Raw genomic sequence first — 20,772 nt, 5'->3', positions numbered from 1 at the left:
TGCACTGTTCAGTGACAGATTTTACGTTATCGACGCCCAAGATTCAAGTTGTAGCAGTGAGCATGCAGTGGTTGGACGACGTTGAACGCGACGGCGTCCTCATAGCCTCAGTGAGCGGCGGCGCGCTCAATCACTGCTCAGCGCTCAGCGCTCAACCGCCCTCTGCGTCGAAGCGCCAGCAGTTGTTTGCGGGTGTTTGGCCACTCTGAATGAGTCGGCCGCGCAGGGCTCAGTGTCGCTCTTGTAGCTGTTCTACACCTTGAGATATGCCTCCCATTCTCAGAAGATTGCCTATCTGGATACGCAACTTATCCCATCATCCGAGTTCTGACAGTGTGGTGCCCACGAGTTCTGCAACTTACCCGTGAGTGAGGTATTCCAACATTACGCTGTCTTGGATATTGAAGGATGGTCGTCGTTAGCCTCCTGGAATTGAATCAGGACGTGTTGCTTTGTATAATGGAGGAGGCCCTGGCTCACAAATGTCTCATACCTATCTCCACAACTTGCAAGGCCATCCGCGAATTAGCCAAACCCATTTTGTTCAGGCGTTGTAAGGTAACGAGAGGACCACCCCTTGGTAATCCTACCTTTCCTCCAGCATCACTTTGGCGGCATATCAGGTAAGTGGTCAATTGTGTTTTCTCATATATGATGTTAACTTCTTCTAGGTACCTCACACTCGTGGCGTTGCCGCCCTCTCTCCTTCAACACTGGAAATCGTGCTGTGACTATCTCGCTCCCGATTTCCTCTCCTCCGCACTACGCTGTATGCCCCTACTGACAGGGCTTACAATATCGGCACCTGGAACCGAAGAGTACGGGATGTTACCGTGGCCAACTCTCCAGTTAATCCTCGCTACGCCAAAACTTCGCGAGCTGGAGCTTGCGTTCACTGCTTCCAGTACTTTGGGACTATCGTTAGAGAATTCCGATATCGCCGTGCCACCGCTCATTGCGTTCTCCTACTGGATCCCCTTTTCCCGGGACGACCCGCGTTGGAACCCTGCCGAGAGAGACGCTCTTGCTTTTCTTCTGCAGAAGATCAGCCATTCGCTGCAGCGCCTCTCGATGTCCATCGAGCCTGCCCCATCGGATACCCTCCGGGACTTACACTGGCCTCGTCTGCACGACCTGGTCCTGCGTGGCGAAGCGGCCTCTCACCTTGAAACACCCTACATCATCACCCTGGGCAATATGCCCGAACTGCGCTCTCTGGAACTCGGGCTTAGACTTCGACTCGGAGTCGCTGCTCCGGTACTCTGGCCGTCAGCGTATGACGTGGCCTGCCCGTGGCCTCACCTCCAATCCTTCACTGTATGCCATCCGAACCACGAAGACGAGATCTACCGCCATCTCCCTCCCACCCTACAGCGACTTGCGCTATGCTCTTATCCGCACCACTACGACATCATTTGGGAGCCTCAGTCGTGGGGCGGTGGACGTAGTCGTCAGCATCTGCATGTCCCGTTGTTGACAGCATCGCAAATGCTGGAACTGCTGAGCCAGTGCCATACCCCGGCGCTCGCGGAGCTCGCCATTGAATTCCTCGCCGACGATAGAGAGCTCGACCTCTGGCAATACCTTCCACGTGCGTTCCCTCGTCTCTCCTCATTAAACGTCAACGTCTACCGTGCCATCGAAAATCATAGCGACATTCCTGTGGTGAGCACGCATTCCTCTTGCACAGGACACTAGTTGATTTGTCACCTCACCGCCTGCACAGCGGCACATTGCTCGAGCTCTGGCGCCCCTCGTGCACTTGCAAACCCTTCGAACCTACCTGGGGTTCCAACCAGTTCCGTCTCCTCACGCGCTATACAACCCAGCGGTTCGCACTGGCCTCAAGCGCCTTACCCCGGCGGAGGCGCGTCCCAAGACGGAACGCGATCACGCGGCCCAAACGTTCGCGAACATGCTGGCGCCGTCACTACGTGCCATTATTCTGATGCATCCGACTCACACGTTGGGTTCCGTCTGGATCATGTACCGCGTCGTTCCCGGGAAACGTCGCCCTCCTCAGCAATACGTCTCGCCCGAGCGGTTTTATGAGCTCCGAGTGAGTCCCTTCCCGCCCTGTTCTGTGAGGATGCTAATTTGCTGTCGGATGCAGTGTGCCCGGGGCGTGCTTCTCGTCGCGCCAGAACAGCAAGAGCGCTACAGGAAGTTGGTGACACCGGGAGGGTCTGTTTCGAGCCGCTCTCTATGATCGTCCACTGACATTGCTTCCGATTCATGCCTGTACTACTACTTTACGTATGACTCTTTTGCTTTTATCTACCTATTCAGGTCGCTCATCCAGACACGACCTGCAGCCATTCGTCGAAGCCGTGGACATGCGTGACACTAGCAGACGTCGACGGAAACATATTCCCATGCTTCCCAGGCGAGTCCCCATGTCCGTCCGAATTGTGCTAGAAATATTTCCCTGTCTATCCGCTGCGGCAAGCGACAGCGGCTCCTTCCCATTATCTACGCAGAGTCCGCGGATCGTACAGGTATCGCGAACAGTTCGAAAGTACTACTTGAACGCGGGACTCGGACCGATTATAGGTACTTATTTGGCCATGCTTGCAGATATTTGGTACAACTCGCGCGAGCTGGCGCGGCTCGCTCGCGGCTCGACGAGCGTACTTAGTACAATCACTTGTCCTCGCTGAGGTTGTTACACGCCTCCTACGTCTGTATCTATCTTGTGTCTCTCCGACTGCTATGGAAGCTCGACTTTCGTAAGTGTTTTAATTCATTGTGGTCTCCTGGATACTCACGTTTCATTCTAATAGCATACTCGACTTGAACCAGGACGTGCTTGATCATGTACTCGAAGAGCTCTACACGCAGAAATGTCTTATGCAATTATCAGTGACTTGCCAGACGATTCGCGGAGCGGCAAACCACATGCTGTTCAGACGTTGCCGGGTCGCATTCAGCCGCCCCATTGCTGCGAGGGCCTTTCCTCCTGACTCGTTGTGGCGCTACATCAGGTATGCAGACCCACTTGTAGTACATTATAACACTGACCTTTTATAGATATCTCTTACTTGTTGAGGACAGACCAGATGCGGACGTCGTGCGAGGAACTTATCCGCGTATAGAGCACCCCACCCTGTGCGGTTACGTCGTCTCAGATTGTCTCTACCGCGCCTTGCAACACATGCCTCTCCTGAGCAAGATATCGATATCAACAAGCAAACGCATCTATCACGGGCTCCCATGGCCATTTGTTCAAGCAATACTCGCTGTCCCGCAACTTCAAGAGCTCCGGATATCTCAATATCTCCTCTGCACCTTGGGTGCGCGCGCGCAGGAGTTGGACATGAACGTCGCATCGTTGACTTCATTTACCTATTGGTTGGACATCTCCCGTGGCGATCCGCGATCGCACCCCGCAGAACGCGAGGCGCTTGGCATTCTCTTGCCGAAGCTGAGTCGCACGTTGCAGAAGCTCGAGCTGCCGATCGAATCCCTTCCTCAGGAGATCGTCCGGTATACGCGTTGGCCACATCTGCGCCACCTTTCTGTGTACGGAGAAGCATCGCCTCAACCGAAGGATCCCTACATTGTCATCCTAGGCAACATGCCCCAACTTCGTTCTCTCGCTTTGACGTTCACGATCAAACACGAGAAGAGCACGCCGGTCATATGGCCTTCTGGTCTCTCGATGGCGTGCCCGTGGCCCGACCTCGAGGACCTCACCATCATGCACCCGCACTCCGATGATCAGCTCTATAGCCATCTTCCGTCTACCCTCAAGCGGCTCTTACTATGCTCACCGATCTACTACTACGATTTTATGTGGGGGCGGGGAGGTGTCATCAGCGAGCGATGGCTGCAGGGACCATTGCTGACGGCGAGTCAAACACTGCGGCTGTTGAGCCGATGCCAAACACCTAATCTCACCGAGCTCGCGATTGAGTTCCACGAGGATAACGAGGAATTCAAGCTCCTGGACTTCCTACCCCACACGTTTCCGCGCCTTACTTCGCTGACCGCAAACATCTACCGTTCCCCGAAAGATCATGCTAAAATTCCCGTAGTAAGCATGCAATATGTCGCTTTATAGACCAGTTTGCTTACCGCTCGCGAAGGCGAAAATTGCGCGCGCACTCACGCCGCTCCGTCGTCTAGAGACACTCCGAATGTACCCTGGTTTTCGGCCGGCTTCGGCTCCTCAGCCATTCATACCAATTCCCCATTTTGGGCCGTTCCGTGAAAACCGGGAGGTGGTGCGGCTGGACCGGGTGCGCGATCGCGCTGCCCAGACAATCGCAAACACTATGGGGCCTTCCTTGCGCACAATCTTCCTGCTGCACCCTTCCCAGCCGCCGTCATTTTACTGGATGGAATATCACGTCGTTCCGGCGCCGTATGGAAGAGCCGTAGAGGATCACCGTAGTCTAGGGCGAGGCTACCATCTCAAGGTGAGCGTGTCTGCATCGCTCCGTGTGTGGTATATCATATTAACGGGTTTCGTGCATATCACAGTACGCGCGTGGGGTGCTCCTGGCCGCGCCACAACTGGGTGGCCTTTGAAGCTTGAAGCTTGGTGCATGGCCAGATTTGTAATATATGCTTCCCTTTGCTTGTACTCGTATCGCTCGGTATGTTTTACTTGCTACGTTCTTGAGCTATTACTCCGACATACCATTCACAATCTCTATTGCGTATCGATGACCACGTCTGGTACCGGCACCGGCGTATTCGAAGTGGACCTCAGACCCAAGCTTCAAGCATGCATAATTACGCTTGACCGTGAACTTCATCTTCCTTGAAAGAGGCAGTACATATTGCGCATTCGACTCTTCGGCTTCTGCTAAAATTTCCATAATAACAGTAGAAAATATATAGTGAGTAGTAGCAGTAAGACAGGAGGAGGTATACTTATGTTTACCAAAGGACGAGTGGCTCAGGCGCCTCCACTTCTTTGTCCGCTTAGAGCCACTGTGGCCCGCGCGTCGAATCTTGAGTACAACGTTTCCCTGCTCCTTTCTCCATTACATACACCTTATCCTCTCTCGCAACACCATCCCGCAAGCTCTAAATATCTTCGTCTGCTATATACCATGTCTATCCTCACCAACTACGAGTATAGGCAATACGATGCCAGTCTCCCAGGTGCGCCACTGGGTGAATCTACAACTCTGTTTGTTAAAGGTTGTCTAAACGATTGTATAGAGGCTCCGGATTGGATGTCTAGCCTTAGAGCAAGGGTTACTGTTTTTGAGGGAGGCCATCGGTTGTTCCTCGAGACGTTCGTACCGTCGCGGACTGCATGTCCTCGGCCAAGCGCGTCCGCGAGGTGGACTCTGCCTCAAAGCACCTCGGACCCAGACGCATCGACGGAGATTATAATACGTCAAACCTGCACTCGCACTTGCTGTGAATCTTGAGCTTGAGTACTTACGATAAAAACAAATAGGAGCATGCGCTCCGAACACTGACCGCCGACCTCCCTGCCGACCGAGCGTTAGCGTTCTTGGCGCCGCCCCGCCGTAACCGCGCGCGGTTGCCCTTCCCGTTCGCGACGTTCGCAGAGCATCGCCCAGATGATGAATTCTCCCTATGCGTTCCCTTCCCAGGGCGAAGATTCACCCACGAAAGCGGCCCTACAAGCTGGCGTGACATGTCAATGATCGTAGAAACAAACATGGCCTCATCATGCGACCCGTTCCTCATGCGATACCCGGACCAGTACGATGGCATCGTCCACACGGGCGCAAACGCACGCAACCTCATGTTCGCGAACGGCCTCCTCGCCGCGTTCGTGGTCTGCTTCTACAACGACACCGCCCGCATCGCGCGCTTCGACCACGCGGGCGCGGTCGTGACCGCGCCGCTCGACCTGCGCTCCGTCGTGGACATGGAGATCCTCCGCGAGTTCTTCTGGAGGTTCGTTCACCCCTGGGAGGGCGGGCCGGGGCGCGTTGTGGGGTCCGACTCTACGATGCGGCTGCTGACGGACGAGGATCGGACTTGGGTCGAGGGGCAGCTGGGTGCGGATGTCCTAGCTGGTGTCGACCTCCGCGAGGGCCGCCGAGTCGAGGTCTGCACCGAGGGCGAGAAACCGCGCGGATTCGTCCTCTTCCAGATTGTGGCGATGACCTCGAGCGTATTCTCGCGCGCGACAACGGTGTGGCGCGCAATCGAAGATACTCGCGGGATGGGCGCGGTGCAGGACGGTCCGCCGGAGGTGCATATCGTGAAGGAGGCGTGGCGGCGGATAGACGACCCGTGGGAGAAGCAGTGCTACGCACGCCTGGCCGCAATTCCGCCCGAGGAGCGATACGGGCTGCCCGGGCTTGTGTGCGGAGAGGACGTTGGGGAGCGAGAGAGCGAGAAGTGGAAGGCGGAATGCGATCACTTGCTCCAGGGCAGGGATGATCTGCTACTGTGCACGGCCGTCTGTGGAGTGCCGAGTGCCTTCGGCTTTGGCTATGGGACGAAGTCGGACGGCCTCGAGCCACTGGAACCGCCTGCGCTACCCTATCCTATGCACAAGACCTTCACGTGCGATGTGGTCTCGGCGTTGGGCCAGTTGGACCGCAGCCACATGCGGCTTGTGGTCGACACCGTTGGGCGGCCTCTCAGCGAGTTCGAGTCCAGCAAGGAGCTGGTGACGGCGATTCGGGACGCGATCATGGGTGTGTTTTTCTCTCGAGGTTGTCTAGGGGCCTGCCACCTGCACGCTGACATAATTGCACAGGTCATCGGATCGCATTGGAGCGGGCGGGCATCCTGCACTGCGACATCAGTCGAGATAACATCATGCTCGTGAACAAGGAACTTACGCACTCGGGTCGACATACCTTCATCGGTTTCCTGCACGACTTCGATATAAGCTGGCTTTCGAAAGTTGTCCCGACGAAGCTGCTTGCAGACAACTCCGGGGAGGATGTCCAAGGTTCTGATGAGTCGGCGGGCGGGGCAACGAGGGCCACTTTTGCGGACATGCCTTTCCCCCTGGATGACGACGAAGTGGAGGAGCTGAAAACAATCTTTCATGCTGTAAGTACCGCGCGGTCGTTGCTTTGTGAGTTGAACTGACCTCGATACCAGGGAACGTTCCATTTCCACGCCGCCGGTCTGCACTACGGCGAGAATCGAGTGCGGACAGCGCAGCACGACCTCGAGTCATTCTACTGGGTCTTGGTATGGATGGTCATGTACCATCTCCCGGAGTACCACGGTCCGCTGTTTGTATGCCGCGAACACCGCCTCTTCGTATCCGACGACTTCTGCGAGGCTGCCCAGTCGAAGATGACCTGGCTTGACAGCTACAGGCTCGAGGACGTAATCGACAACCCGCCCTTGACGGCCTTGATGAGCGAGTTCACCAGCTTGGCCTTGAGAGGAATTACCTTACGGGAGCCTCTGACGCACGACTCGGTTCTGGCGGTGTTCAATGCGGCGATCGCTCGGGATGACTGGCCCGACGACCCCAACCAGGGTCCTCTTTCAGATTCATCGCTGTCGCCGACGTCAACCGCAGTCCCTGATCGCGTAGAGCTGGAAGACAAGGTCACATCTAAGCGCAAGTTCGAGGCGGAGGAAGAAGGACAGGAGAACGAGTGGGAGTTTGGCGAGTGGATTGTCGAAGACTCGGACTCGGAAAGTGAAGGAACAGAGCCCAAGCGGCACAGAAAGGATGCATGAAGAGCCCATCCGGATCTACGGAGTAATAGGGATAGGTTTTGATATATCATTCGAATGATTCTGGACGATACTGCATGTTTGAAGTTGGCCTGCCAGTATACAAGTTGACTGTAATAATGTCGACTCCCTGCTATAAGAAATCGTTCCGTAAATAAATGAGTGCACAACACTTACCTCCAATCAACACCGTCGTCTTCATAGAACGCAACACCGATACACGATATTTTGGCGGTACGAGGCCAGGTTGCTGGCGGCTTTGTGGCGGCTGCAGAGTCGGACGCAGAATAGGCGCGCAACAAGGTTCACGGGCAGTCACGAAAACACATGCCGTGTGACGCCGTTACCCCCGCGTTACGGCCGAGGGGGCCCGACTCTTGCCGGACGCGGAGGCGACGAGCAGACCACCATCACCGACGACCCCGCTCTTTCCCTCCACCTCCTCGCACACGCCCGCCATGCTTTCGACTCGCGCCCTTGGACTTGGACCCGCCCTCAGACAGGCCGCGCTCAGGCCTAGGCACGGTGCGCATATACACACTTAAAACGCGTGCGAGATATAGGAGTTCAACTTGTGTACAGTCGCCAGAAACGCTGCTCTTCGCAACACCTTTGCCAAGCGGTGAGTGCCAGATGGGTTGTGTATGATGATCCTCAGGCTCAACGCCGATGCATATCTGAAGGTCGATCCAAACCGAGTCCCTCACCCCCAAGGTGCAGGAGCACATCCTCAACGAGCAGCGGCTGCGCCGTCCCTCAAGCCCGCACTTCACCATCTACCAGCCGCAGCTCACCTGGATCGCCTCCATTGCCAACCGTGTGACTGGTGCTGGTCTCAGCGTCTGTAAGTACTATCCGCTTCTCCCCGTGTCTCCGCTGTGGCTGAATAGCAATCAGTGCTGTACGGGTATGCACTTGCCTATCTCGTCGCGCCCACCACGTTCGACTCGACCCACGTCATCGAGATCATCTCGAGCCTCCCCGACGCCGTCAAGTACGCGGGCAAGGTCATCCTCGCCGCGCCCTTCGCCTTCCACTCGCTGAACGGACTGCGTCACTTGGGCTGGGATATGGGCAAATGTATGGGTTTTTCACCGTGCAATCTCCCGGTCTGGCGTGTGCTGATTGGCTCATCAGTCCTTACCCTCAAGGGTGCATACGGCTCTGGTTACGCCGTCCTCGCCGCGACCGCGGTCTCCACCGTCGGTCTTGTGCTCATGTGAATAGCTGCGCGTCAATGATTGACTGTCATTCCATGGACCCCGAGTGCGTCTTCGGCGTGCATCGTACCCCCATGCGTGCTTTTCCCTCTCGCCATGGAACACAGTGAGTATGGACAGGCTCCGAAACGGTGCGGAAGCCGGAGACAAACGGTCGAACTCGGACGTCATTATCGCCGTCAGCCAATCAGAAGGCCCCGATTTTAGACGCATACGAATACAGGGTTCCTTGGACCTATCTTGCCGTGCGCTCATCCTAGTTCACGCGACCTCGATGGTAAGGATGAGGCTGTGGATTATCGGTGAGTTCGTTGACTTCTGGGCGGTGATAACGGCACTCAACTCCCACAGGAGAGCGATGTTTGCGTCTCCGATCCAGCGATAGACACGTTCTAGTACAGGTGCTGTGCTTTGGCAAGTACGTTGACCATGAGGGGTACAACTTACGTGGCCTTGAGGACATGCCCGCCGGGCTCTAGGGCCTATTTGCCTATCCGAAGACGCTCGAAGCTGATACACGCATATGCCTGCCAGCGCCGGCGTCCGTTTTTGCCAAGGCTGCGCAAAGGCACGCATGTTTTCAGCCTTCGCACTAGAACCCACAATCCAAGGGTTTATTTGAGTGAGCTCTCGTCGTAGGTCGGTTCACAGTCGCCCACCACTCCGCTTGCGCACATGCAACCCCCGCCCCGCCAATCCGCTATGATGTCGGCCTCCGAGGCTGATATGGTTGCGGGATGGCGCAGGTCTGTTGCATCCGTGCTTGAGTATCCTATCGCAGCACGCTCTCCGTCTCCGCCTCTCGGATCACCACCAGAGTTCACGGAGATTCAAGCTACTACTGCTTCGTCCGACGGGCGTCTTCGCGACGGTGAGTTAGCTTCTATCAGAGCTCCATGCGATGTCCATTGACGTCCCCTCCAGAGTACAGTCATTGGAATGCCGAACCCTACGCGTCCAGCGACCATGGGCAGACGCTCTTGCGACCTCGAATAAGGCTCCCTCCCGACAGACTTCCCACAACACCCTATTCGACTCCGAATTTGCCTCCGAATCCGGATGTAATCATGACTGGCGCTGCGTATCGCAACACGGCGCCATTTAGCTCTGCACAGAGAACCACGTCGAGTTCATCCCTGGAAGGTTTGGTTTCCGATGGGGCGGAGGCACCGAACTCGACGGATAGCGAGACACTCCTTGAAGGTCAGTCTAATATTTGGTATCCAATGGTGAGATAGCCTTCTCATGACGGTCCAGACCGCAATACGAGTTTCATACCATATCCTGCGCAATCTGGGCCCATAGTGATTCGCGCAACCGCCTGGGCGCGCGTCTGCCCAGCTGTTTGGGACTCCAAACCGTCATCACCTTGTCCCTCGCCCGTTCGTGCAGTCAAGCGTCTTCGTCAGCATAGCCCTCGCAACTCTCAAGACGATGAGGGTCCTTCCCGTCCTATCTTGGCTGATGGGCCTCCTAGCCAACCACGCGTGGGAGCTGAAGAACATCGACCAACTGTCACGCACTCTCCTGAGCAGGTCCCCATGCGTCTTGAACCTCGCAGGGCCGCTCGCAGCCCGAGCCGTGCAAGGCGTGACCCATCCCGCCGGGGCACTCATTCCAGCGTCCGGTTTTCGTCCGGGGACAGGCTACCGGCAGAGAGCAATCGAGCACAACCGCAGAGCCACATGCATAATCCTGCTGCGTCGCCTGCTCCCTCCCCTGCCGCAGGCTTCACCCCGGTTTCGGCACAGGCTCCGTGGGTGCACCCCACGATGCATCCTACGCCCCCGTGGATTCCACAGGTTCAGTCCCCGCTTTCCCTCCCTGCTCCTTTTGCACGCATGGCCCATCCTATGCAACCGGCACCGGCTCCGTACATGCCGCAAATGCCTTACCCTGGTATGCCGCCGTACGCATACCACGCCAACTGGAGCTACCCTGAGCTCTACCGAGACATGGCCACTGCGGCGGGGTTGGGAATGGGCACTCCATATCGCAACCCCTTTGCCGGCCCCCCGTCCACGCGTGCTACGGAGGCGTACCATTTTGCTCCTTATGCGCCTGCGGCTCCCTCGCTGCCTGGCTCGGCCATTGGCGGGATACTCGATGCGATGGTGACGCCCCCGTCTGACCCGCGGGGCTTCCAACGCGATATCGAGCAGACCTTGCCTGGCGGCCATGTCACCGGGAACGCCCCTGAGTGGAAGCCGGCTTGGGCCGTGTTCCACCTCAAGGCGTTCCGTGGCCTGGAGTGTCAAGTTATTGAAGTGCATTGTGGATGGGACGATGAGCAGCTGCTTAAGGCCCTGAAGGAGGCGTACAAGGCGCTGTGCGGGTGGCATCGCAGCTGCCTGTCGCCGAAGGAGCTGAGGTGCGTGTCCTACCAGCGCTACGCTTTCATCGACTGACGACTCCCACGAACCACAGCCATGCTACCCGTGTCAGTGTAAGTCACCCCTCTCCGTCCCTCACGCTATTTACATGCTGACGCGCCGCACAGGTGAACGACGCGTTCATATACCCGCAACGTGTCGGCCCCGGGCGCACGACGCCGCACCGCAACAAGCGCCTGCGGTACCTGCTCGCGCACCCGGAGCACGTCCGCGGCGAGCACGCGTTCATGCGCGCGCTGACGGAGTCGCCCGAGCACGGCGTCGAGTTCGTCGAGCGCTGGAACCTGTGGGTCGTGTCCGCGGTCGTGCTGGGGCTCGCGCTCGTCTCGCTCTCTATCGCGCTCGCGTACGGGTGGTTCACGGGCGACTGGCCGAACGGGTTCACTATTGCGTGTGAGTCGGGTCCTCCTTCAGGGTGTGAGGGTCCGGGATGAGTGCTGATATTGGATCGTTACAGCGTTCTTTTCGCAGACGTTTGCGCAGATCCTGGTGCTAGTAGGCCTGTTGGAGTACTGTGAGTTTTGATCCCTTCGGGACATGAGCATGTGCAGCACGGGAAGAATGACGTCCAATCTCGGACGAAGTATAATGCGGAAAGGTGTACAATATACGCGCGTTTCTCGGATCTTATTCCTAAGCACGAAGTCGTCTCAATGGGGGTGTATTGCGACTGGGTATCGCCCGCCGACCCTATCCTGGGGGTCGACTGTAGGCTTCATCACCCCCACCACCTTGTCGCCAGTGTGTGAGGACCCTTCCCATCCGACCCTCATAGCAGTGTCCTGACGCAAGCGTACCTGTGTAGGCAGTCGACGTGTGGCGAAGCCAACCACAATGCGATACCCTTCCCTCCAAAGCACTGTCGATGCGAATGGATGCTCGTAAAAGCCGTGAGACCTCAGTCTTCGAACGCTTCCATGACGAGTATACCACCGCCTCGAGTCGAGTCCTGGCAGTGGCAACTGTCCTGGGTGCGCGTCTTGCTCAGGTTCAGAAGAACCATTTCCCAAAATACCTCACGCGTGACCACCACGGCGCTCGCTCAACCTTGGGTTGTGTCTTCCTTCACCGCCTACAACATAAGCACCTCGCGAACCGGTGCTAGGCGTACAAACCGTCCTGCGAAGCAGAATGCACAATCAACAGCATAGATGGACGAGTGATACCTCCTGCCAATCCACAGTCCGCGTGGGTAGATTTCGACAGGTACGTGCAATACCACTGGCCAGTTCGCTGAGGCCCATGTGCATTTACTCATTAACAAACCTTTTCAGACTTGCATCGCCTCTCATCGCTTCTCTGTCAAGTCCATGAGGTATGCCATGCCTGCAGCTTCGAATGATTGTGCTTACAGACGATTGCCTTAAAAGACACGATCCTCGACAGTTACCTTACATCGCCATCGCCTGCAACCCCTCGCCACGCCCGTCATACGCCCATTGCTCGCAGAACATGATCGACCTAGCCGACGCCGACAAGGGGGAAGCTCGTCACCAGAAGCTGGCCGAGGCGTCCACCGAGGACAGGACACCTACCCCTTCTCGCGCCCGAGGGTACGACGTTACAATACCCCTACTCCAGCCTCTCTTGCTTGAAGGAACTGCCAGGAGTATGGCGCCCTGCTTGAAGCTATCGAATGGTGCGCACTTCTCCCTCGCTTGCCTGCTTCCGTTGCTTCATCGTGGTGCTGCTGCTAAATCGTTCCGGCTGACAGCTCGTCCCCCTGGGGAGGAGGTACTCGCTGTAGTCGAGTCCCAGTCTCCGTCGGACGATGCAGTCTACGAAGCACTGGTCGGGATGGAGCTCTGTGCACGCCCAACGTCAAAGGGGGAGGCAACTACCCCGACGCAGGACACCGGCGGTCTTACTCCTATCATCGAATCGGACGGTCTGGCGACGCCTCTGAGTGAAACTGTCCCAGCGGAGACAGATCCTATTGATATACTTACGGCTTCACAGAATGGTACGTGTTCATCCTGCTCGCTCTTGGGTACTAAATGTTCATATGGAAACGAACCTATCCAGAGGTGCCACTTGTTCGCGCTACACCCTCGGGTGTTCTCCATCACCCTGCCTATACGGCTTCTCACCCAGACTCAAGTTGGGATCGCCCTCAGCCACAAGCATTGGACACTGTTAGACATAACAGCACCCCAGTCTCCGCAGGCTCTATCTCTCGCCCGTCTTCGCCCATTCTGAGTGGCTCAGAGGGTCCTAGTTTCTCGGTCAAGCGAGGCCCCCCGGCACGTCGATCCCGTGCCGCTTTGACCCGCTCAAGTTCTCGTTCGGGCATGTCAAGCACTCCCTCGCGCCAGAGTACTGGGGACAGCAACAGCAAACCCGACTCCGCGGAAGTCTCTTCCCAATGCTTCCCAGATACCGGTACCCACCCTGCGCATGAGCGCCCCCTGGTTCTATCTGGGCCGCCCCCGTCATCATTTGCACAGGTCAATGCGCATGCTGCTCTATGTCAGTCCCTTTCTCTGACTTAGTTGTTTCAGCGTGGTAGATCCCCTGTTCCGGCTTTTTTGGGCGCACACGGCGTAACCACCTTGCATGCTAGTTCTCTCCCCCCTTCGCGCAGTTCCTCTTTGACCCCCGACGGCGCAGCTCGGTCCAACCTACTCCCAAGCGTGGGCCTCAGCCGACCTGTAGCAAATGCGTCCACTATTGGTCACGGCCAATATGGCGATCCCGTCCGCGGACTACACCTCTCCACCGAGCCTCACCCCAATACCCCGGGAACGCATCTAACGACGCCTCCCACACAGGGCCGATTTGGGCCCTACCACCCTAACCAAAGTCACTCCAGCATCTACCGAGATCTGGTCACTGCTGTAGGGCTGTCGCCCGGAACACATTTCCCGTACACTCTGTTGAATCCCGCTGTCGTCCTGATGTCGGATACCTCGAACGACGGCACACTCGACCCGGAAGTTGAGCTTCGCCAGATACCTCTGTCCCGTGGGTCTGCCTTGCACGACCGGGACCTACGCGCGATGGAGGAAGGAGTCGATTCTGGACACGACAAGGGGACCTCAGACACCCTCTGCGACCCGCACCCGCACGACTCCCACGGTGCCACATCGGGCGGCGGCGCTGCGCAGAGGTTCCCTCTGAAAGTCTTCAGGAGGCGTGACTTCAAAGTGCTGGAGATAGAAAAGGAGTGGGATGATGAGAGGCTCCTTACTGCGCTGAAGAAAACTTACGATCAGTTGCGGGGGTGGAGGAAGTACTTCGGGCTCATGAGCGTCGCGTGCGTCTATTTCTTGTTCTAGCTCCGGGCACCAGATCGCTTACTTGGCGACACAGCTACCTCACGCCTGTCCTAGTGCGTCTGCTGTATACATTCCTGCCTGAGAGACGTTTTCTGACCGGGTCGTTATTTTGGACACAGGCGCTGGAATCGTTTATCTATCCCCAGCGCGTAGGCACCCGCTGGATCTCCTCTCACAAGAACATGCGCATGTGCTACCTCCTCCGGAACCCCGCCCACCAACGTGGAGAGCGCCAACTGATGGCTGCACTCACCCAACACGTCGAACTTGGGGTCGAGTTTGTGGAGCGTTGGAAGACCCGCCGCCTTCTAGGAGTTGCGGGCTTTTGCGCCTTCCTCTCGTACGCGACCATGATCGGCTGGGGCGTGAAGAGTGGCGACTGGGCCACTGGTTCTCAGATTGGCCGTAAGTCTCGTTTCGCAGCCTCGCGCATGTGACAGAACTCTGATGACGCGTAGAGTTCCATTTGGCTATGTTCTCGTTGCTCTTCATCGCGGTCGCCTGGTCCCAGAACCACGAGTTCTAATGTGGTCGGCAGACACATTCCATACTTCGCACTCGCTGTGGTGGAGTTGTTGGTTCGTCGTCCGTCTGTCGTTATGATGCTCCTCCTGCGCGCCCATCCCCACTGTTATCCGTTACCGGTTTGTGTCAGGACTGGCTCGTTCGATCTCCCTCCTTTAGCCAACATTTTTCTCAATTCAATCGGCTCTTCTATCTACGCACCCACCTATAGTTATTTGGCTGACTCGACCGCCTTCCGTACCAACTTGTAAGAACCTTCCCCATCTGACCCTCATAACAGCCTGCTGACGACAATATGCAGGCCTAGGCGAGGAGCGTGCGTCAAAGTCGACTACAGCCCAATACCCTTCGCCCCGATGCACTGTCAGTGCGAATGGAATACTCGCAAAGGCGGTGAGACTTGAGTATAGGCTTCTTCGAATGCTTCCATGATGAGTATCCCACCGCCTCCAGTCAAGTCCTGGGTGCACGCTAAGCTCAAGTTTGGAAAACCCCTCTCACAATCCCGCACGCGTGACCCCACAGGGCGCTCGCTCACCTGGAGTTCTGTCTTCCTTTACCGCCCGCGACATGAGCACCTCCCGACATCTGGTCTGCGCCGAGCGTGCTAGCATAACCAGTTCCCCGAGCAGCGTGTCAATCCCCGTGTAAATTATGAAGCACCAAGAGCGGAGGATGGTGGATGGACGAAATGGAGCGACACTGGTATGCGCCAACATATGGATTGCGGGGAGGTACATGTAGTCCCATCAGTTCCCTGTGCACTTACTCATCAACGCTGTTTTCTAGACTCTCATCGCCTCATGTCCTCAAGGCATGTCACGCCGGCACCTTTGAGCGTTTGCGCCCACAAACGATGACCTTATAGCGCGCGATCCTCGAACGTAGGTCTCCATCGCCGCTGTGTGCGGCGCCCCTTCACGCTGCTCAGTGTTCAGACTGCCATCTCTCGCACATCATGCTCCCCTTGGTTGATGCCGATAGGGAGGAGGCTCGTTACCAGAAACTAGCCGAGTCGTTCAAGAGTGAGGCTAGGGCCCTTGCCTCTTCTCGCTCCCGGGCATACGACATCGCGCCATCCTTTCGCCGCGCTCCTTCCCAAGTCCGGCTTGAAGGAACCGCAGTCGGTTCAGCTCTCGAGCAAGATGCATTAGATGGTGCGTTATCTTTCATTCTCTTGCCTGCTTGCGTCGCTTTATCATGCCACTGCTGCTGAGCCGTTCCGGCTAACAACCTATCATCCCATAGAGCACGTACCCGCTGTAGTCGAGTCCCTGTGCCCACTAGACCAGGCGGGCCGCGATGCGTTGGATGGGAAAGAATCCTCTGCCCGCCCATCGTCGATGGTGTCAGCATCGATTCCGGGGCATGACACTTGCGCTCTTACGCCTATCATCGAATCGGATGGCCTGGCGGCGCCCTCGAGTGAAACCGTGCCATTAGAAGCCTGTCCTCCTACTCTACTTGGGGCTTCATACATTGGTGGGTACACCTCCCGTGCCCTCTTCGGAATTGACTAATCAGGTTCAATGATATACCGATCTAGAGGGTTCTCTTATTCGGAGTCTCCCTTCGGCCATTATCCGCGACTCTGCCCGTACGACTGCCTTCCAACATTCCTTCGACCCTGTCAGACGTAACAGCGATCCGATCTCGCACGCAAGTTCTCTCTCGCGCCCGTCTTCGCCCGTTCTGAGCGGCTCAGAGGGCCCTGGCGTATCACGCAAGCGCGGTCACAGGGCACGTCGGGCGCGTGCCTCTAAGACCCGCTCAAGCTCTCGTTCGAGGACGTCCACCACTCCCTCGCGTCGGGGTACTGGCGACAACAACGATATACTCGATTCGGTGGGGTCCCCTGTTCAATGCCTCCCAGCTATTGATACCCTCCCCGCGCCCCCTGCGTACGAGCATTCTTGTGCTCAAGCTCGGCCACCTCCGTCATCATTTGTGGAGGTAACTGTGTTGCCCTATGTTCGCTCCCTTCTCTAACTCAATTGTTGTAGCGAGGTAGATCCCCTGCGTCGGCTCTTCTGGACGCTGTGGCCTCAACCTCTTCGCAACCTAACTCTATCTCTCCTTCGCGTGATTCTTCCCCCACTCCCAGCGGTACAGCTCGCGCCAACCAGTACCCAGGCTCGGGCCTCAGCCGCCCCGTATCAAACATATCAGATATCAGCTACGGCACGTATGGCGCTCCCGATTCCGGACTACATCTCCCCGTTGGGCCCCGGACACATCCTGCGGGTCGGGGAGCACTAAGCCGGTTTGGGCCGTACCACACTAATCAAAGTCACCCAAGCATCTACCGCGATTTGCCCACTGCCATAGGACTGTCGCCCGCACCGCAATTCCAGTCCACTTTGTTGAATCATCCCACTATCCCGACGTCGGATAATCCATACAGTACACTCAATCCGGACATGGAACTTCGCCAGAGACCTCGGCCTTACGAGTCCGCCCAGGACGTCCGAGAGCCAGAGCTGCGCGAGATGGAGGAAGGACTCGGTACTAGGCACGGCAAGGCAGCCTCGGGCACTCTTTGCAACCCGCACGACTCTGGCGATACGACGGGCGACGACGCGTCACCACCCTTTCCCCTGAAAGTCTTTAGAAGGCGCGACTTCAAAGTGCTGGAGATAGAAGGGGATTGGGACGACGAAAAGCTCCTTACTGCGCTGAAGAAAACTTACGACCAGTTGCGGGGGTGGAGGAAGTACTTCGGGCTCATGGACATTGCGTGAGTCTTTTACTTCTCTTAGCCTAGGAGGCGCGAAAGCTTACTTTTCGACGCAGTTATCTTACACCGGTCCTGGTAAGTCCGTTGTATATCTTCCCGCCTACATCTTTCTGATCAAGCCGTTGTTTTGGACACAGGCCGAGTCTTTCATCTACCCTCAGCGCGTAGGCACCCCCTGGATCTCCTCTCATAAGAACATGCGCATGTGCTACCTCCTTCAGAACCCGGCCTACCTACATGGAGAGCGGCAAGTGATGGCTGCGCTCACTCAACGCATCGATCTTGGGGTCGAATTCGTCGAGCGCTGGAAGACCCGTCGCCTCCTGGGTGTTGCAGGACTCTGCGCCATCCTCGCATACCTGACCATGGTGGTCTGGGGCGTGCAAACTAGCGACTGGGCCACCGCATCTCAGATTGGCCGTAAGTCTCGTTTCGCAGCCTCGCGCATGTGACGGAACCTGATGACGCGTAGAATTCCATTTGGCTATGTTCTCGTTGCTCTTCATCGCGGTCGCCTGGTCCCAGAACCACGATTTCTGATGTGGTCAGCACTGAACACAATCCATGGCCTACACTCGCCCTATCAGGGTCGCTCGGCGACCTCTTGTATACCCATCTCCTGCATCGTTATGCTTTTCCTCTTACGCTCTCAATATCTCCACTATTCTCGGTATTATCGATTGCATCCTGTGCTCGTTATATCCTCCATGCTTCTCCCTCAAGCTCCTCCCTCACCCAACAATTTTCCCTCCGATTAGCTCTTTCCTATAAGTACCCAGGTACAAGTTCTGAAGTCTGTATCCACTCTTCCTATCGCTCGCTTCCTACGTTCATACCTTGCTGCCTCGTCCGCGACTTCTCTTCTTAGGCGCTGAACGGCTGGAATATATGCTTACGCTTCTTCAAGCCGGTCCTTCCCTGAAGGCGAGCTCGGCTGCGTACGTGCGAGGCACGACAAGTGGCAGACGACGTACTTTGATGTAGTTTTGAACAATACCACCTCGGGTTGGCAAGTAGCACACATCATGAGTCATGCATCGTACATTGTGTATCACTTCCCATCGTACCAATCTTAAGGAGCAAGAATTCGATCAGCGGCACACTCAGATGGTCAAGTAACAGCAAGGGCGGCGTAACACTTGACGACTCTCGTAGACATACAGACGATCAGGTACATTGATCTACCAAGAACCGCATCGGGTTCAGAAGGCTTGCTCGGCCAATACCTCAGACACCTTCACGACGAGCACGTCCGGCGAGGTCATCTCAGCAGAGAAATACGCTTTCGCGCCCATGACGCCCTGCGTGCGGACGACGTCCGACAGCCGCATGTACGCCTCCGGGTTGTCGCACTTCCGGATCCTGCAGACTAAGCTGCGCTTTTTGTCGTACACCAGGAGGTTTCCGATGTTCTGGTTAGACGGCTCGAGGGTATGGGCGTCCATAGGAACCTGCACCTTGATGATCATCTTCTTCGTCTGGCCATGCGGGATGTGGGGAACCTGAACGGAGCGCGAGTTGCGCGCAGGGCGTTGCTCGAATGGCTGCCCAAGCAGGGCACGCGAGGTGTCGGAAAGAGAAAAGAGCGGGCCCATGTTGTCGGCTTAGTGGGGGGTGACGGTAACAGTGCTCTCTGTGCTGAATGGCACGCAGATGTGCTTGTGCTTCTTCCAGTCATTTCCTAGATGCGGGTGAGCTACGTGACCACGCGCGAGGCACAAGAATGGTAGAATACGTACTTTGACACTGTCTAGAACAATACCACGTCGCGTGGCAGCTGGCGCAGAACTTGAGCGGAACACCCGACTTCGCGCATGTCGCGCATTTCTTTTCGTCCAGCGGGTTCGCCGCGCCAGCCCGCTTGCGTTTCCACTTCTGCACGACCGCAGTCACCTTTGGGCCACACTTGATGAAGAAGGCATCTGGTGTAATCCCGCTCTTGTCCGCGATGTCGAGGCGCGCGCCGAACTCCAGCAACACCTCAATTGCGTCGATGGACTCGTTTTGGAACGCGCCCATGAGCGCGACGCTGCCAAAGACGTCTGGGGCATCGGGGCTCGCGCCGTGTTCGAGGAGGATACGTGCGATGTCTGCACACGGGAATGCCATGCAAGCGTGGTGTAGCGGGGTGTAGCCGAGGACGTCCGGGATGTCGGGAGGCGCTCCCTGCGCGAGGAGGTACTTGAGCGTGCCGATATGATCTACGCGAGCGCGGCTAGACATGACGACACGTTGCGCGCCAAAGAGAGCCAGCGCGGCATAGCCGTGCTTGTATCCCGTTTCCTGCCCAAGCAAGTCAGGCGCAGTCCCCGACTCGACGGCCTACAGTTTTCAGCACTAAGATGGATGCGTGCATGTGTAGCACAAAATGTACCTTTTTCACGCCATCGAAGTCGCCTAGATAGCAAGACCGAGCGAACGGGTTCAGGAGCATCGGAGAGAAATGAAGCGAGTCTGTGACGAGACCGCTATCAACATGCTGGCCATACCGCAAAGACCGCCGTGGACGTACTTTGCTGGTAGAGCACCCGCAGCCTCTGTTCTTCGTTTGCAGATAGTACTCTGGGCTGGTCGAGGAGTTTCTGCATCTCGCTGGTGACCACAAACCCACCGCCTCCCGGTGTTTTGAAGCTCGACATTCTGCCAATGGGACGCGACTCGGACGACCTCGGCGATCGGCTGGCAGGCAAGTCAGCTCGAACTCAACGCCTTCCGTACCGTCAACGTCTGAATGGGCTACGCACATAGAAGAACTTGAAGGGCCGCCAACTGAGAGTACGACGTTGGCTACAAGTTCTACATTAGCCGATTAAGTGAATGCGATGCGGTAAGTCAATGGAGTCTCGGCTATCATTTTTGGCGGAGATGGGGGCCGGTCTGAGCGCTGTGAGGTGGGACAATTCAGCAATTCAGTCCGGTTTCGTATGCTGCCGTGAAGTCGGGTTACTTCGAGCACCTACTTTTACCAC

General features: G+C 56.8%; 8 protein-coding genes across 8 annotated transcripts; 7 read left to right on the top strand and 1 right to left on the bottom strand.

The window, feature by feature from the left end:
• The first annotated feature begins 1,372 nt into the window (after positions 1-1,372).
• On the top strand, positions 1,373-2,428 carry TRAVEDRAFT_29861 (uncharacterized protein). Its single transcript, XM_008040996.1, has 3 exons — positions 1,373-1,665; positions 1,727-2,059; positions 2,114-2,428. The coding sequence occupies exons 1-3, from the start codon at positions 1,489-1,491 to the stop codon at positions 2,207-2,209; spliced, it is 606 nt and encodes a 201-aa protein (XP_008039187.1). The 5' UTR covers positions 1,373-1,488; the 3' UTR covers positions 2,210-2,428.
• Positions 2,429-2,775: 347 nt separating this feature from the next.
• On the top strand, positions 2,776-4,006 carry TRAVEDRAFT_150670 (uncharacterized protein; the record flags this gene model as incomplete). The annotated part of the gene is made up of 2 exons (XM_008041765.1): positions 2,776-2,984; positions 3,031-4,006. Coding segments are annotated over exons 1-2 (1,110 nt in total), but the record flags the coding sequence as incomplete, so codon positions are not given.
• Positions 4,007-5,647: 1,641 nt separating this feature from the next.
• TRAVEDRAFT_49018 (uncharacterized protein) lies at positions 5,648-7,653 on the top strand (the record flags this gene model as incomplete). Its single annotated transcript, XM_008041227.1, has 3 exons — positions 5,648-6,641; positions 6,704-7,005; positions 7,057-7,653. 3 exons carry the CDS (start codon positions 5,648-5,650, stop codon positions 7,651-7,653), a joined length of 1,893 nt encoding a protein of 630 aa, XP_008039418.1.
• Positions 7,654-8,056: 403 nt separating this feature from the next.
• On the top strand, positions 8,057-9,066 carry TRAVEDRAFT_59445 (succinate dehydrogenase cytochrome b560 subunit). The gene is made up of 5 exons (XM_008041764.1): positions 8,057-8,175; positions 8,233-8,272; positions 8,334-8,494; positions 8,548-8,730; positions 8,788-9,066. Exons 1-5 carry the CDS (start codon positions 8,109-8,111, stop codon positions 8,871-8,873), a joined length of 537 nt encoding a protein of 178 aa, XP_008039955.1. The 5' UTR covers positions 8,057-8,108; the 3' UTR covers positions 8,874-9,066.
• A 1,915-nt stretch (positions 9,067-10,981) lies between these two features.
• On the top strand, positions 10,982-11,788 carry TRAVEDRAFT_126235 (uncharacterized protein; the record flags this gene model as incomplete). The annotated part of the gene is made up of 3 exons (XM_008041763.1): positions 10,982-11,245; positions 11,371-11,656; positions 11,721-11,788. 3 exons carry the CDS (start codon positions 10,982-10,984, stop codon positions 11,786-11,788), a joined length of 618 nt encoding a protein of 205 aa, XP_008039954.1.
• Positions 11,789-14,262: 2,474 nt separating this feature from the next.
• Positions 14,263-14,978, top strand: TRAVEDRAFT_126643 (uncharacterized protein; the record flags this gene model as incomplete). The annotated part of the gene is made up of 2 exons (XM_008041762.1): positions 14,263-14,523; positions 14,661-14,978. The coding sequence occupies 2 exons, from the start codon at positions 14,263-14,265 to the stop codon at positions 14,976-14,978; spliced, it is 579 nt and encodes a 192-aa protein (XP_008039953.1).
• A 2,508-nt stretch (positions 14,979-17,486) lies between these two features.
• Positions 17,487-18,343, top strand: TRAVEDRAFT_49014 (uncharacterized protein; the record flags this gene model as incomplete). The annotated part of the gene is made up of 4 exons (XM_008041226.1): positions 17,487-17,803; positions 17,860-17,878; positions 17,941-18,223; positions 18,276-18,343. The coding sequence occupies 4 exons, from the start codon at positions 17,487-17,489 to the stop codon at positions 18,341-18,343; spliced, it is 687 nt and encodes a 228-aa protein (XP_008039417.1).
• Positions 18,344-19,005: 662 nt separating this feature from the next.
• Positions 19,006-20,417, bottom strand: TRAVEDRAFT_59444 (ankyrin; the record flags this gene model as incomplete). The annotated part of the gene is made up of 5 exons (XM_008041761.1): positions 20,316-20,417; positions 20,178-20,257; positions 19,543-20,125; positions 19,423-19,484; positions 19,006-19,347 (listed from the first exon to the last, which is right to left on the bottom strand). Exons 1-5 carry the CDS (start codon positions 20,389-20,391, stop codon positions 19,006-19,008), a joined length of 1,143 nt encoding a protein of 380 aa, XP_008039952.1. The 5' UTR covers positions 20,392-20,417.
• Between the last annotated feature and the right edge of the window lie 355 nt (positions 20,418-20,772).

The sequence above is a fragment of the Trametes versicolor genome, assembly GCF_000271585.1.
Source record: "Trametes versicolor FP-101664 SS1 unplaced genomic scaffold TRAVEscaffold_7, whole genome shotgun sequence".
Taxonomy (NCBI): domain Eukaryota; kingdom Fungi; phylum Basidiomycota; class Agaricomycetes; order Polyporales; family Polyporaceae; genus Trametes; species Trametes versicolor.
Note: the sequence above shows the minus strand (reverse complement) of the source record. Positions and strands in the feature narration are given on the sequence as shown.

Coding starts and splice junctions, on each gene's coding strand:
- TRAVEDRAFT_29861 (XM_008040996.1), top strand. CDS start 1,489: ATGCTGGAACTGCTGAGCCAGTGCCATACCCCGGCGCTCGCGGAGCTC. Junction 1,666..1,726: donor ATCATAGCGACATTCCTGTG/GTGAGCACGCAT, acceptor CCGCCTGCACAG/CGGCACATTGCTCGAGCTCT. Junction 2,060..2,113: donor AGCGGTTTTATGAGCTCCGA/GTGAGTCCCTTC, acceptor TGTCGGATGCAG/TGTGCCCGGGGCGTGCTTCT.
- TRAVEDRAFT_59445 (XM_008041764.1), top strand. CDS start 8,109: ATGCTTTCGACTCGCGCCCTTGGACTTGGACCCGCCCTCAGACAGGCC. Junction 8,495..8,547: donor TGGTGCTGGTCTCAGCGTCT/GTAAGTACTATC, acceptor AATAGCAATCAG/TGCTGTACGGGTATGCACTT. Junction 8,731..8,787: donor GGGCTGGGATATGGGCAAAT/GTATGGGTTTTT, acceptor TTGGCTCATCAG/TCCTTACCCTCAAGGGTGCA.